Raw genomic sequence first — 13,430 nt, 5'->3', positions numbered from 1 at the left:
ACCGCAGTGAGAAGCCCGGGCACCGCAACGAACAGTAGCCCCCCTGCTCACCGCAACTAGAGAAAGCCCGTGTGCAGCAAGAAAGACCCGACACAGCCAAAGATAAATAATAAATAAAATAAATTAATTAAAAAAAAAGAAGAAAAGCACTCTTGGGAACTGTTTCTCTAAAAAAAATTTAAAAATAAAAATTAAATAAAAGATAGAAAGTAATAAAAAAGGCTGGCAGAGACTACTGAAGATTCTACGTAACCGTGTATGACTTTATATTAGGTTATGCATCCTAACGGCTTACATCATCACTAATGCAGAATCAGAGGACAAATGTAAATCTGTTTTTCTATTTGTTCACCCCAGAATTAACCTCTGGATTTATAAAATGACTTTTGGTTACATACTAATCAGAGTAGAAAGCAAATGTCATCTACGCTTAAGTTAGGGTACAGATGCTACTACCTACCCATTGTGCGACCTTATTCAAGAACCTGACCAGATCCGGCCTTCAGTATCTTCATGTTACATTGGTAATAATAATAAAATAATAAAAATGCCACCTAACAAGCAGACTGTAACAAATCATATGAGCTAATGTACATGAAAGTACATCATAAACTGGACAAGGGAAAATAAATTACTTGTTATATCACAGCAATCGATAACCATCTGACCAAAATCTGCTAGTAGTAAACCGTGTGAATCTCACTCAGACTTACACATGGAACACTTACATGTATAGCAAATGCATGCTTTATTTAGGGGTTAATAGTGGAAATGGAAAGCAATCATTACAATAAGCTACACTAAGTAGGTTGTTTTTTTTTTTTTTTACAGCAGTTAGACATTTTATAATAAGAAAAGTACAACCATATTTATTAAACTTGAGGGTAGGAAAGAGGAAGGAAAGCACATTCAGGAAGAAGCTCTCAAACTACAGCTCAGAACTGGTGCCCGAAAGAAATGACACAGACCCCGCCGTCTCACACGGTGGAGCCTTTCCTTTCCTAAGGGTGAGCCGGAGTCGCGGCAGCACCCTGCGCACGCCTTCTCACCCTACGTACTGTGCTTATTATCCTACGATAAGCACCGCTGGGCAAATGAAGGGAGAAAAGGTAGTTCATCACTTGAGAAAAAGAGAAAGTGCTTACTAAGCTTTTCCTTACTACTTAACCAAAGGTAGATCAGAAAACAGAAATACACTGCAAAAAAAAAAAGTTAATAGAAGCGAAAAAACAAACCCTTAGATTTCAAATAATTCGCTGAAGTATATTTCAGTGTCACTAAGTATTTTGCTTTTACAAATACTTACTTGTAAAAATAAGTAGCTAGGCAGTACGTTGTCAAATGAGGGGCTCAGATACACTGGGTCTGTCATTCTTACGCCAATGCCTCTGAAAAACAGGAAATCTAACATTACTCAGTATAAATTAGACGATCTACACAATCTCCATTTCTAAGAATATACGCAAGTAACAAGTCAAATATAAGATGTTATGCCTTTTTAAAACCTTTTTTACTCAACACCAAAATACTTTAAAGTATTCCCGCGAAGTGTTTCTGGATTTTTACCCACAGTAGAGTAGGCCACTGGAAGCACTAAAAAGGATAAAGTCACATAAATTTTCATTTGAGCACCACTGCATTCCTTTAGAGATCTGCACGGACTAAAAAGTGAAGACCATCTGAGCCTTTATTCACTGATGCATTCTCATCTTTCTGGTAACTGTGATGAGCCTTTCAATTCAACAAACATTTTGTGATCCCTTCAGTTTGCCAGGCACTATGCTCAGTACTTGTATGAAAAATAAAAACATATGTTAAGAATCATGCTGGTGATAAGCCATGACAAACGTGCCACACTGCTTCCCTCTCATCTCGTTAGGGAGTAACTGCCCAGTACTGACACCATCCACAGGATGACCTCTGCCACCTCTGTCCCCAACTGTGAGTGGCAGTGGACCTGATCGGAGCAGGAAGGGCCAGGGCCCAGGATGGCCTGGTGGACGGGGATCCACTGAGACAAACCTCGCAGTCAGAGAGGCTGTCCAAGGGGACAGGAGGTACACAAGCACACTGTTAGAGAAAAGCCAAGCGTGGCCAGCTGCACAGGCCACGAGAGCGAGCGAGAAGACGGGAAAGTCAACGTGCTGTTCAGGGATTACAGGGGCACGGAAAGGAGAACGGGGCCCGCAGACACAGCACGTAGGTAAGTTCGGAGTTTATGAACTGACCGTGGCAAAGAAGCACCTACACAGACGTGTGTACCCTACGTGACGTACTCACAACACTTCTGACACCACACGTGTGGGCTTCTCTCTCACCCACCAACTCTCCACCTCTCTGGACACCAAGTGGGTGTCCCACAATTCACTTAACTTCTGACAGACTGCCTGGGGTCATCATCAGAATCCACAGGTTCAACAAGACTGGCCCCGCTCCAGGTGCCAGCTGCACCTCCCAGGCTGCGACCTGGCCTTGTGACTGACTGCCTATGAATTTGGAGGCTCCTAGACTCCCTCCTCAGCTTCGACAATTCACCAGGATAACTCACAGAACTCAGGAAAACAATTTACCTGTCTGCCTACCAACCGGAAGCTTGGGGCACATGAAGGTAAATAAAAGGAAAGGCTATTAAATACGGGAAACAGTCACATGTAGTAACACTAATATATTTAAAAATAAGTCAACAGTAAACCACTGAAAAAAAAAAATATATATATATACACACACCCAAGATGGGCGTCTTTTGTATTAAGAAAGGAAGCATTGTAAAATAATTCTGAATTTGTGTTGGTTGTAGATTGAGTGTACTGCTGAAAAATATTGGGTTCTTGTTTTCTGTTCTGTTTTTTTGTGTGCGCATGCGTGTGTGTGTGTTTGGGTATTTTTTTCTTTAACTGACAAGCCATGTTGAGAGGTCTTGGCTCACTGCTTTTCCCCTATGTGAGTCAATACACAGTGCTGCTGCGTGTGTATATTTTGTGTGTGTGTATTTGCTAATTTTTATTAATTCTAGTTTTTCATTAAATAAGTTTGACTTTCTTTTCTGTAAAAAAACAAAAACAGAAACAAAAACTGATGACTTCACTTGCGGTCACCAGTTTACTATGAAGGATACAACTGAGGAGACAGCCAAACAGAAGGGATGCGTCGGGCAAGGCGTGAGAGGGGGCATGGATACACCACCCTCCCAGAACCTAGATGTGTTCACCAACCTGGAAGCTGTCCAAGCCCCTCGTTCAGTGGCTTTTAGGGAGGTTTCATCACATGGGCATGACTGATTACATCACGGGCACTGGTGGCTAGCTCAGTCTCCATGCCCTCTCTCTTTCCCGGAGGCCTGGGATGAGGCACACGTGCCACCCTCTGATCACGTGCTTGGCTGCTCCGGCCAACAGCCCCGTCCTGAAGCTGCCGGGCGGGGGTACAGAGGCACTCTTACCGCTCCTGAGATCCCAAGGGCTTTGGGAGCTGTATGCCAGCAACCCGGGACCTAGATCCAATTATTTCTGTATTTCTTATTATGCCACAGCAGAGTAAGTTTATGCTGACCCTTAAGAGTGAAATAATTTCTGCAGGCATTTGTGGACTGTCACTGCAGTGGGTCTGACTACCAATGTTAACTCCTCCTTCTTCTTCCCATGCCTTTTACCCTCACTCATCTGTGCAACACCGGGTGTCTCCAAATCTGCACCTTTCATCAGAGTTAAGCCTCGTCCTTGCTCCAGTCAGGGTCAAATCAAACCACTTCTTAAATAGTTCTTGCCCCTGAGTAGAAAATACACAAAAGAAACTTACGAAAATCACTGCCTCACGTTCAAAAGTCAGTCCTTTGTTGAGACAACTGGGACACTTACCTTGATCAACACCTTGCCCCCAGTGCAAGCATCTAGACCCACTACTGAATGCCTTGAATCATCGCTCAAGTGACTCTATCCTGCAGGGCTCCAGTCCTCTGCAAAATACTGAAACGAACACTTATACACCTGCCTTCCTAACCCAGTTCCCACCAGTGCTTCAAGCTCTGGCTCCCCTTGCACTATCTCCCTCTGGCCACGTCTACCAGCACAAGAGTATCCATCTGTACAGTATTTAATTTAAAGTAACGTGACAAAATAATTTAAGCCAGTTATTGTTCAGGTATGGGCTGACATGTTTCCTTTGAAACTATTTCTGTACCATGTATCTCCACATAATAATGTGAAATATAACACCCCATAGGATGAACAATCTGTTAGTAAACTAATCTATCTCTGAGTCTACTAATGATTCAACTCAGCTGGCATTCAAGAAACCAAAGGGCACAAATTCACTGACTGTACAAATGTACTGTTAAAAGAGTTGGTCCTAAGTTTTAAAAGAATATAAATAATAAACAGTGTCTAAATGCCACATTTCTTTGCTGTGGAAGCACACCTTTTCTCACATAGGCAGAGAAAAAAATCATAATGGCCTACCTGAATGCTGAGTTTAACAATCAACAGTTTCTTGGTTTCCTAACAAGATGGAGAAGCAGTAGGACCAGGGCTCACCTTCTCTCATGAAAACATCAAAATCACAACTAACTGCTGAACAACCATCAACAAAAAAGGGCCAGAACCTACCAGTAAAGATATACCACTTCCAAAGACAAAGAAGAAGCCACAGCGCGACAGCAGGAGGGGCACGTTCATGATACAATCAAATCCCGTACCCGCTGGGTGGGTGACACAGAAAATGGAAAATAATTATATCACAGAGGTTCTCCCACAGGAGTGAGAGTTCTGAACCCCATGTCAGGCTCCCCAGTCTGGGGGTCTGGCATCAAGAGGAGGAGAAGCCAGAGTATTTGGCTTTGAAGGCCGGTGGGGCTTGATCACAGGAACTCCACAGGACTGAGGGAAACAGGAACGCCACTCTTGGAGGTCGCACACAAGGTCTCATGCACACCAGGACCCAAGGGAAAAAGAGGTGACTTCATAGGAGCCTGGGCCAGACCTACCTGCTGGTCTTGGAGGGTCTCCTGGGGAGGGAGGGGGCAACTGTGGCTCACTGTGGGGACCAGGACACTGGTGGCAGAGGTACTGGGGAGCACTCAATGGCATGAGCTGTCCTGGAGGCCACCATTTTGAAGCCAAGATCTGACCCCACCCAACAGCCCTTAGGATATAGTACTGGGATTCCTCAGGCCAAAAAACAAACAGGGTGGGAATACAGCCCCACCTATCTGCAGACAGACTGTTTAAAGTCTTCCTGAATCCACAGCCACCTCTAAACACAACACTTGACATGCCCTACCCACCACAACCCAGCTCCACCCACCAGTGGGCAGCCACCAGTCCCTCCCACCAGGAAGCCTGCACAAGCCTCTTAGACGGGCTGCACCCACAAGGTGGCACACACCAAGAGGAACTACAATCCTGCAACCTGTGGGACTGCAAACACAGGGTTACACAAAATGAGACAGCACACGAATATGTTCCAGACAAAGGAACGAGATAAAACACCAGAAGAACAACTAAGTGAAGTGGAGACAGGAAAAGAATTCATAGTAGTGACAGTAAAGATGATACAAGATCTCGGAAAAAGAATGGTGACACAGACCAAGAAGATACAAGAAATGTTTAAGAAAGAGCCAAGAGATTTAAACAACGGAGTTGAACAACGAGGAAGAAGAATGGATAAGTGAGCTGGAAGACAGAATGGGGTAAAGCACTGCCATGGAACAGAAAAAAGAATGTTTCAGAGAGCTCTGGGACAACATTAAAAACACCAACATTCACATTATAGGGGCCACAGAAGGAGAAGAGAGAAAGAAAGGACCTGAGAAAATATTTGAAGAGATAATACCTGAAACTTTCCCTAACATGGGAAAGAAAACAGCCACCCAAGTCCAGGAAGCACAGAGTCGCATACAGGATAAACCCAAGGAGGAACACGCCGAGACACATATTAATCAAACTGCCAAAAATTAAAGGCAGAGAAAATATTAAAAGTAAAAAGGGAAAAGCAACAAATAAAATACAGGGGAATCCCCATAAGGTTATCAACTGATTTTTCAGGAGAAACTCTGCAGGCCAGAAGGGAGTGGCACAATATATTTAAAGTGATGAAAGGGAAAAACCTGCAACCAAGATTACTCTACTCAGCAAGGCTCTCATTCAGATTTGGCTACAAGAATTCAGCACCATCAAACCAGCTTTACAACAAATGCTAAAGGAACTTCTCTAGACGGAACAGAAAAAGCCACAACTAGAAACAAGAGAATTACTAATCGAAAAGCTCACCAGTAAAAGCAAACATAAAGGTAGGAAATCATCCACACATAAATATGATATCAAAAGCAGCAATCGTGAGGAGAGTACAAATGCCGGATACCAGAAATGCACTGGAAATTAAGAGACCAGCAACTTAGAACAATCTTGTATATATATATATAAAAGTCATGGGAACCGCAAACCAAAAATCTACGATACACACACACACACACAAAAAGCAATCCAAACGCAACATTAAAGATGGTCATCAAATCACAAGAGAAAAGAACAAAAGAAGGTAAGAAAAAAGACCTACAAAAACAAAACAATTAACAAAATGGCAATAAGAACATACATATCGATAATTACCTTAAATGTAAGTAGATAAAAACTCCAACCAAAAGACACAGACTGGCTGAATGAATATAAAAACAAGACCCATATATATGCTGTCTACAACAGACCCACTTCAGATCTAGGGATACATACAGACTGAATATGCGGGGATGGAAAAAGATATTCCATGCAAATGGAAATCATAAGAAAGCTGGAGTAGTGATACTCATATCAAACAAAATAGACTTTAAAATAAGGACTGTTACAAGAGACAAAAAAGGACACTACATAATGATCAAGGGATCAATCCAAGAAGAAGACTTAACAACTGTAAATATATATTCACGCAACACCGGAGCGCCACAATATATAAGGCAAATGCTAACAGCCATAAAAGGAGAACTCAACAATAACACAGTAATAGTAGGGGGACTTTAACACCCCACTTTCACAAACAGACAGATCATCCAGACAGAAAATCAATAAACACAGGCCTTAAATAACACATTAGACCAGGTGGACCTGATTGATCATGTACAGAGCATTCCATCCGAAAGCAGCAGAACACACGTTCTTTTCATGGACACATGGAACAATCGCCAGGATTAACCACATGCTGGGCCATAAATCAAGCCTCAGTAAATTTAAGAAAATTGAAATCATATCAAGCATCTTTTCTGACCACAACACTATGAGATTAGAAATAAATTACAAGAAAAAAAACTGTGAAAACACAAACACATGGAGGCTAAACAATATGTTACTAAACAACCTAATGGATCACTGAAGAAATCAGAGAGAAAATCAAAAACTACCTAGAGACAAATGAAAAGAAAAGCACAACAATCCAACACCTATGGGACGCATCAAAAGCAGTTCTAAGAGGGACAATCTTACCTCAGGAAACAAGAAAAATCTCAAATAAACAACCCAACCATACACCTAAAGCAACTAGAGAAAGAAGAAGAAAACCCAAAGTTAACAGAAGGAAAGAAACCATAAAGATCAGAGCAGAAATAAATGAAATAGAGACGAAGAAAACAAAAGGAAAGATCAATGAAACTGAAAGCTGGTTCTTTGAAAAGGTAAACAAAACTGATAAACCTTAGGCCAGACTCATCAAGAAAAAGATGGAGAGGGCTCAAATCAATAAAATTAGAAATGACAAAGGAGAAGTTACAATGGACACTACAGAAATACAAAAGATCATAAGAGACTACTACAAGCAACTATATGCCAATAAAACAGACAACCTAGAAGAAATGGGCAAATTTCTATAAAGGTACAATCTCCCAGGACTGAACCAGGAAGAAATAGAAAATATGAACAGACCAATCACAAGTACTGAAATTGAAACTGTGATTAAAAAACTTCCAACAAACAAAAGGCCAGGACCAGATGGCTTCACAGGCAAATTCTATCAAACATTTCCATAAGAGTTAACACTTATCCTTCTGAAACTCTTCCAAAAAATTGCAGAGGAAGGAACGCTCCCAAGTTCATTCTACAAGGCCACCGTCACCGTGATACTAAAACCAGACAAAGATACCACAAAAAAAAGAAAATTACAGGCCAATTATCACTAATGAACATACATGCAAGAAATCCTGAACAAAATACTAGCAAACCAAATCCAACAATACGTTAAAAGGATCATACACCATGATCAAGTGGGATTTATCCCAGGGATGCAAGGATTCTTCAACATCTGCAAATCAATTAGTGTGACACACCACATTAACAAATTGAAGAACAAAAACCATATGATCATCTCAATAGATGCAGAAAAAGCTTTTGACAAAATTTATGATAACCCATTTATGATAAAAACTCTCCAGAAAGTGGGCATAGAGGGAACCTACCTCAGCATAATAAAGGCCACATATGACAAACCCACAGCTAACACATTCTCAATGGTGAATAGCTGAAAGCATTTCCTCTAAGATCAGGAATAAGACAAGGATGTCCACTCTCACCACTTTTATTCAACATAGTTTTGGAGGTCCTGGCCACAGCAATCAGAGAAGAATGAATGAATGAATAAATAAATAAATAAATAAATGGAATCCAAAATAAACAAATAAATAAATGGAATCCAAATTGGAAAAGAAGTAGTAAAACTGTCACTGTTTGCAGATGACATGACACTACACATAGAAAATCCTAAAGATGCCACCAGAAAAATACCAGAGCTCATCAAGGAATTCGAAGTTGCAGGATACAAAATTCATATGCAAAAATCTCTTGCATTCCTATACACTAACAACAAAAGATCAGAAAGAGAAATTAACAAAACAATCCCATTTACCCTTGCAACAAAACGAATAAAATATCTAGGGATAAACCTACCTAAGGAGGCAAAAGACTTGTACTCTGAAAACTATAAGACACTGAGGAAAGAAACTGAAGATGACACAAACAGATAGAAAGATATACCATGCTCTTGGGTTGGAATAATCAATAATGTCAAAATGACTATACTACCCAAGGCAATCTATGGATTCAATGCAATCCCTATCAAATTACCAATGGCATTTTTCACAGAACCAGAACAATAAATTTTAAAATTTATATGGAAACACAAAAGACCCCAAATAGCCAAAGCAATCCTGAAAAAGGAAAACGGATCTGGAAGAATCAGACACACCGACTTCAGACTATACTACAAAGCTACAGTCATCAAAGCTATACGATACTGGCACAAAGACAGACTTGTAGATCAAAGGAACAGGATAGAAAGCTCAGAAATAAACCCAAGCACTTATGGTCAATTATTCTATGACAAAGGAGGCAAGACAATACAATTGAGAAAATATAGTCTCTTCAATAAGTGGTGCTGGGAATACTGGACAGCTACATGTAAAAGAATGAAATTAGAACATTTTTTAACATCATATACTAAAATAAACTCAAAATGGATTAAAGACCTAAATGTAAGACCTGATACTATAAAGCTCTTAGAGGAAAACATAGGAAGAATACTCTTTGACATAAATCACAGAAATATCTTTGTGGATCCACCTCCTAGAGTAATGAAAATAAAAACAAAAATAAACAAATGGGACCTAATGAAACTTCAAAGCTTTTGTACAGCAAAGGAAACCATAAACAAAATGAAAAGACAACCCACAAAATGGGAGAAAATACTTGCAAATGATGCGACAAGGGATTAATCTCCAAAATATACAAACAGCTCATGCAGCTCTATTTCAAAAAAACAAACAACCCATTCAAAAAATGGGAAGATCTAAACAGACATTTCTCCAAAGACGACATACCAATGGCTACGAAAAGATGCTCACCATCATTAATTATTAGAGAAATCAAAACTACAATGAGGTATCACCTCACACCAGTCAGAATGGCCATCATCAAAAAGTCTACAAACAATAACTGCTGGAGAGGGTGTGGTGAAAAGGGAACCCTCTTGCACTGCTGGTGGGAATGTAAATTGGTGCAACCACTATGGAGAACAGTATGGAGGTTCCTTAAAAAACTAAAAACAGAGCCACCATATGATCCAGCAATCCCACTCCTGGGCATGTATCTGGAGGAACTCATTCTTCAAAAAGGTACACACAGCCCAATATTCATTGCAGCACTATTTACAATAGCCAAGGCATGGAAGCAACCTAAGTGTCCACTGACAGATGAATGGATAAAGAAGATGTGGCACATATATACAATGGAATATTACTCAGCCATTAAAAAAAATGAAATAATGACATTTACCGCAACATTGATGGACCTAGAAATTATCATACTAAGTGAAGTATGTCAGACAGAGAAAGACAAATTTCATATATCACTTATATGTGGAATCTAAAAAAATTATACAAATGAACGTATTTACAAAACAGAAACAGACTCACAGACTTAGAGAATGCCCTATGGTTACCAGAGGGGAAAGGTGTGGGGGGAGGGAAAGATTGGAAGGTCGGGATTACCATGTACCCATCACTATGTCTAAAATGGATAACCAACAAGGACCTACTGCATGCATAGCACAGGGGACTCCACTCAATACTCTGTAATAACCTACACGGGAAGAAAGTCTGGAAAAGAATAGATATGTGTATACGTATAACTGAATCACTCTGCTGTCACCTGAAACTACCTCAACATTGTAAATCAACTGTACTCCAATAAAAAGTAAAATTTTTTTTAAACTCAACAGTTTCTTAAAAGATGGCTGCCTCCCACTCCCACCAACAAAGAAAACAGTACTCAGAAATCTGTGGACCCAGTTACTGGAACCACCACGTCAAATAAGAGGATAAAGCAAGTACCACTAATAACAAGCTGAAGGAAGCAGTCAAGCTGTCAACTCCCCATTACAGACCCAAAGGTTAACACAGCAGATGTATGCATAATCTTCAGAAGGCGCTCCAAGGAGAAGACAGTATTTGTTCTTGGCCATTTGGAAAGTACCGCTATCTCTAGGTGGAGAGAATAGCCTATTTCCTTAGAAGAATTAATTTCAACTATAAATCCAAACGGTTTTAATATAAAAAACTGCCCCAGGAATCAGGGATGTGGCTCTGTCCGAGCAGGATAAATTCACAGCTTTCAACTATAAACTAGAAATCCAAATTGCTTTAATATAAAAAACTGTCCCAGGAATCAGGGATGTGGCTCTGTCCGAGCAGGATAAATTCACAGCTTTCAGCATGTTTCCATCAGCTGTCAACTGTGGAGTAACAGAGCTGTCCACAGGATTCCTAAAACAGCCTGAAAACACGAAGCGAAATAAGACACAAATGAACCTACCTACAAAATAGAAACAGACTCATAAACATGGAGAACAGACTTGTGGTTGCCAAGGGGGCGGGGTTTGGGGAGGGGGTGGACTGGGAGGTTGGGGTTAGCAGATGTAAGCTATTACATACAGAATGGATAAACAACAAGGTCCTACTGTACAGCACAGGGAACCATATTCAACATCCTGTGATGAACCATAATGGAAAAGAATATAAAAAAGAATGTATAACTGAGTCACTTTGCTGTAGAGCAGAAATTAACACACTATAAATCAACTATACTTCAATTTTTAAAAATTATAAGAAACTGGACTGTCCACCAATTTAATTTATTCAGCACCTGTAGCAACTGGAGATGATTTTAACATAACTTGGATTTTAATTCGGTGTAAGTCCGAACATTAATTTTGGACCACAAGTATTCATGTGAGTACTGGCTTCCTGGTAAATTTTTCAGTTAAATATTTTTTCTCTTTTTAATATTAAAGCCATAAGCTTTTCTTTGCCCACAGACTGTTAAAAAAAGATCTGGAGAGGTGGTCTAATTCATCCTTTATCAAGATAAGCAATGTTTTCCAAAGATACAAAACTTTTCAACTTAATATACAATAGGCTCCTTAACCTGAGCATTTACTCTTTTACCTAAAAGGATATCTCCCCCTCAAAAATGGCAATATGGGTTAAAGTATTTTCCAGCTGAATTTATACTAAAAAAAAAAAAATCATTCATATAATGCAACTAGATAGATAGACAGATAGATAAATTTTCTTAAGGTCAGTGAAGTATATTTCCATTAACAGAAAACAGAGTTAAGGCAGTCACGTCTATATCTGGACTAAAAACCCCCTTGCTCATTCAAGTTTTCTAGATATATTTTTTACGTTGTTTTTCATTTTCTTTGAACCACAGGTGCTTATTTCCCCCAAATGGCATTTGCTGACATACTTCAGTTCAGGGAGCCTGCTGAAGATCTCTTTGCGGCTTAGTTCAGAAATCCCATTTCCAAGAAATATTTTTGTTCCATCAAATTCTTTGGCTCCTTTCTTACATTTGCCTTTAATATCAGAGTACACGGAAACAACATCTCCACCTTTCATAACTAGAGAAAGAAGAAAATCATATCACACTGATCTATCTGTACTGTAGCAGAATAGTGAAAATTCTTTAAGCTTTAAGTCTTCAAGCTTTAAGACTGGGGACGCCTAGGGGCATCAGTAGTGGGCATGAAGCAGACTGACCCATCTCACTGTAACCCCTAATAGAAAATGTAACTTTTTACTTTCAAACGTTTGCCAACAATAAATCGAACTGATGCTTTTTTTTCCCTAGGAAAAGAAAGATACAGAACAGTCTTCAAAACATCTGACCTCAGCTGGAAGTCTTTAGCTGAGCAGAAAAGGAAGGATATCTTCTATTTAAATTATTTTTCCCAAACCTAACATTCCCTAAGAGGGTAAATTAAGAATGCTAAGATTCATCCCAATATTTAAGATTCTAGGCTCCGAATGTTCCCCTCACAAATGACAGGACAGCAGCCTGAGGTTTTAGGGCAACAGAGTAAAGAATACAAAACAAAATTTCACTGACATCTTACGCTCTATTCATCAGTCCTGATCCTGTAAACATCATCACACACGTCCCTCAAAGGGAATAAAAGAAATGGGCACAAAACCCATATACGGATGCCTAACTTGTTAGTCCTTATCAGATATCTCTCTCAACCGGCTATACTAAATGCAAAACTTGGAAAATATCTTTATTAAAGTAAATCTGAAATGTATCTGAGTGATGATTTAATAAATTTTCCATTTGATGATACACATAAATTTTAGTGGCTGTTCTACAGAGAAACCTAAACGTTATACTCACATTTTGAGGCTGACACAATTCCTGGAACATAGACGTGGGCTCCTCGTAAGACTGCATTGCCACACTGGGCTCCAACAATAACTTCACAGGGCTGTTGTTTTATATTATTCCTAGGGATGCAAGATGAGAGAAAGTGAACAGTGATACACCTCCAACGCCTATCAACCTTTTCAGTTTCAATCTGAACCCTAAGTAAATAACCTCTTTGGTCTTCACCGTCCCATAGGCATG

General features: G+C 39.8%; 1 protein-coding gene across 23 annotated transcripts in view; it reads right to left on the bottom strand.

Annotated features, from left to right (window-relative positions):
- The window catches only part of NSUN6 (NOP2/Sun RNA methyltransferase 6), a 178,245-nt gene that overhangs the window by 129,415 nt on the left and 35,400 nt on the right, over window positions 1–13,430 (bottom strand). For all 23 annotated transcript variants that reach the window (XM_060292144.1, XM_060292147.1, XM_060292107.1 and 20 more), the window contains 3 exons: window positions 13,200–13,309; window positions 12,276–12,429; window positions 1,307–1,388 (listed from right to left, as the gene is read on the bottom strand). In XM_060292144.1, the coding sequence (XP_060148127.1) occupies window positions 1,307–1,388; window positions 12,276–12,429; window positions 13,200–13,309 (346 nt within the window). The remainder of the gene's footprint in view (window positions 1–1,306; window positions 1,389–12,275; window positions 12,430–13,199; window positions 13,310–13,430) is intronic.

This window comes from Globicephala melas, chromosome 2 (assembly GCF_963455315.2).
Source record: "Globicephala melas chromosome 2, mGloMel1.2, whole genome shotgun sequence".
NCBI classification, from domain to species: domain Eukaryota; kingdom Metazoa; phylum Chordata; class Mammalia; order Artiodactyla; family Delphinidae; genus Globicephala; species Globicephala melas.
Note: the sequence above shows the minus strand (reverse complement) of the source record. Positions and strands in the feature narration are given on the sequence as shown.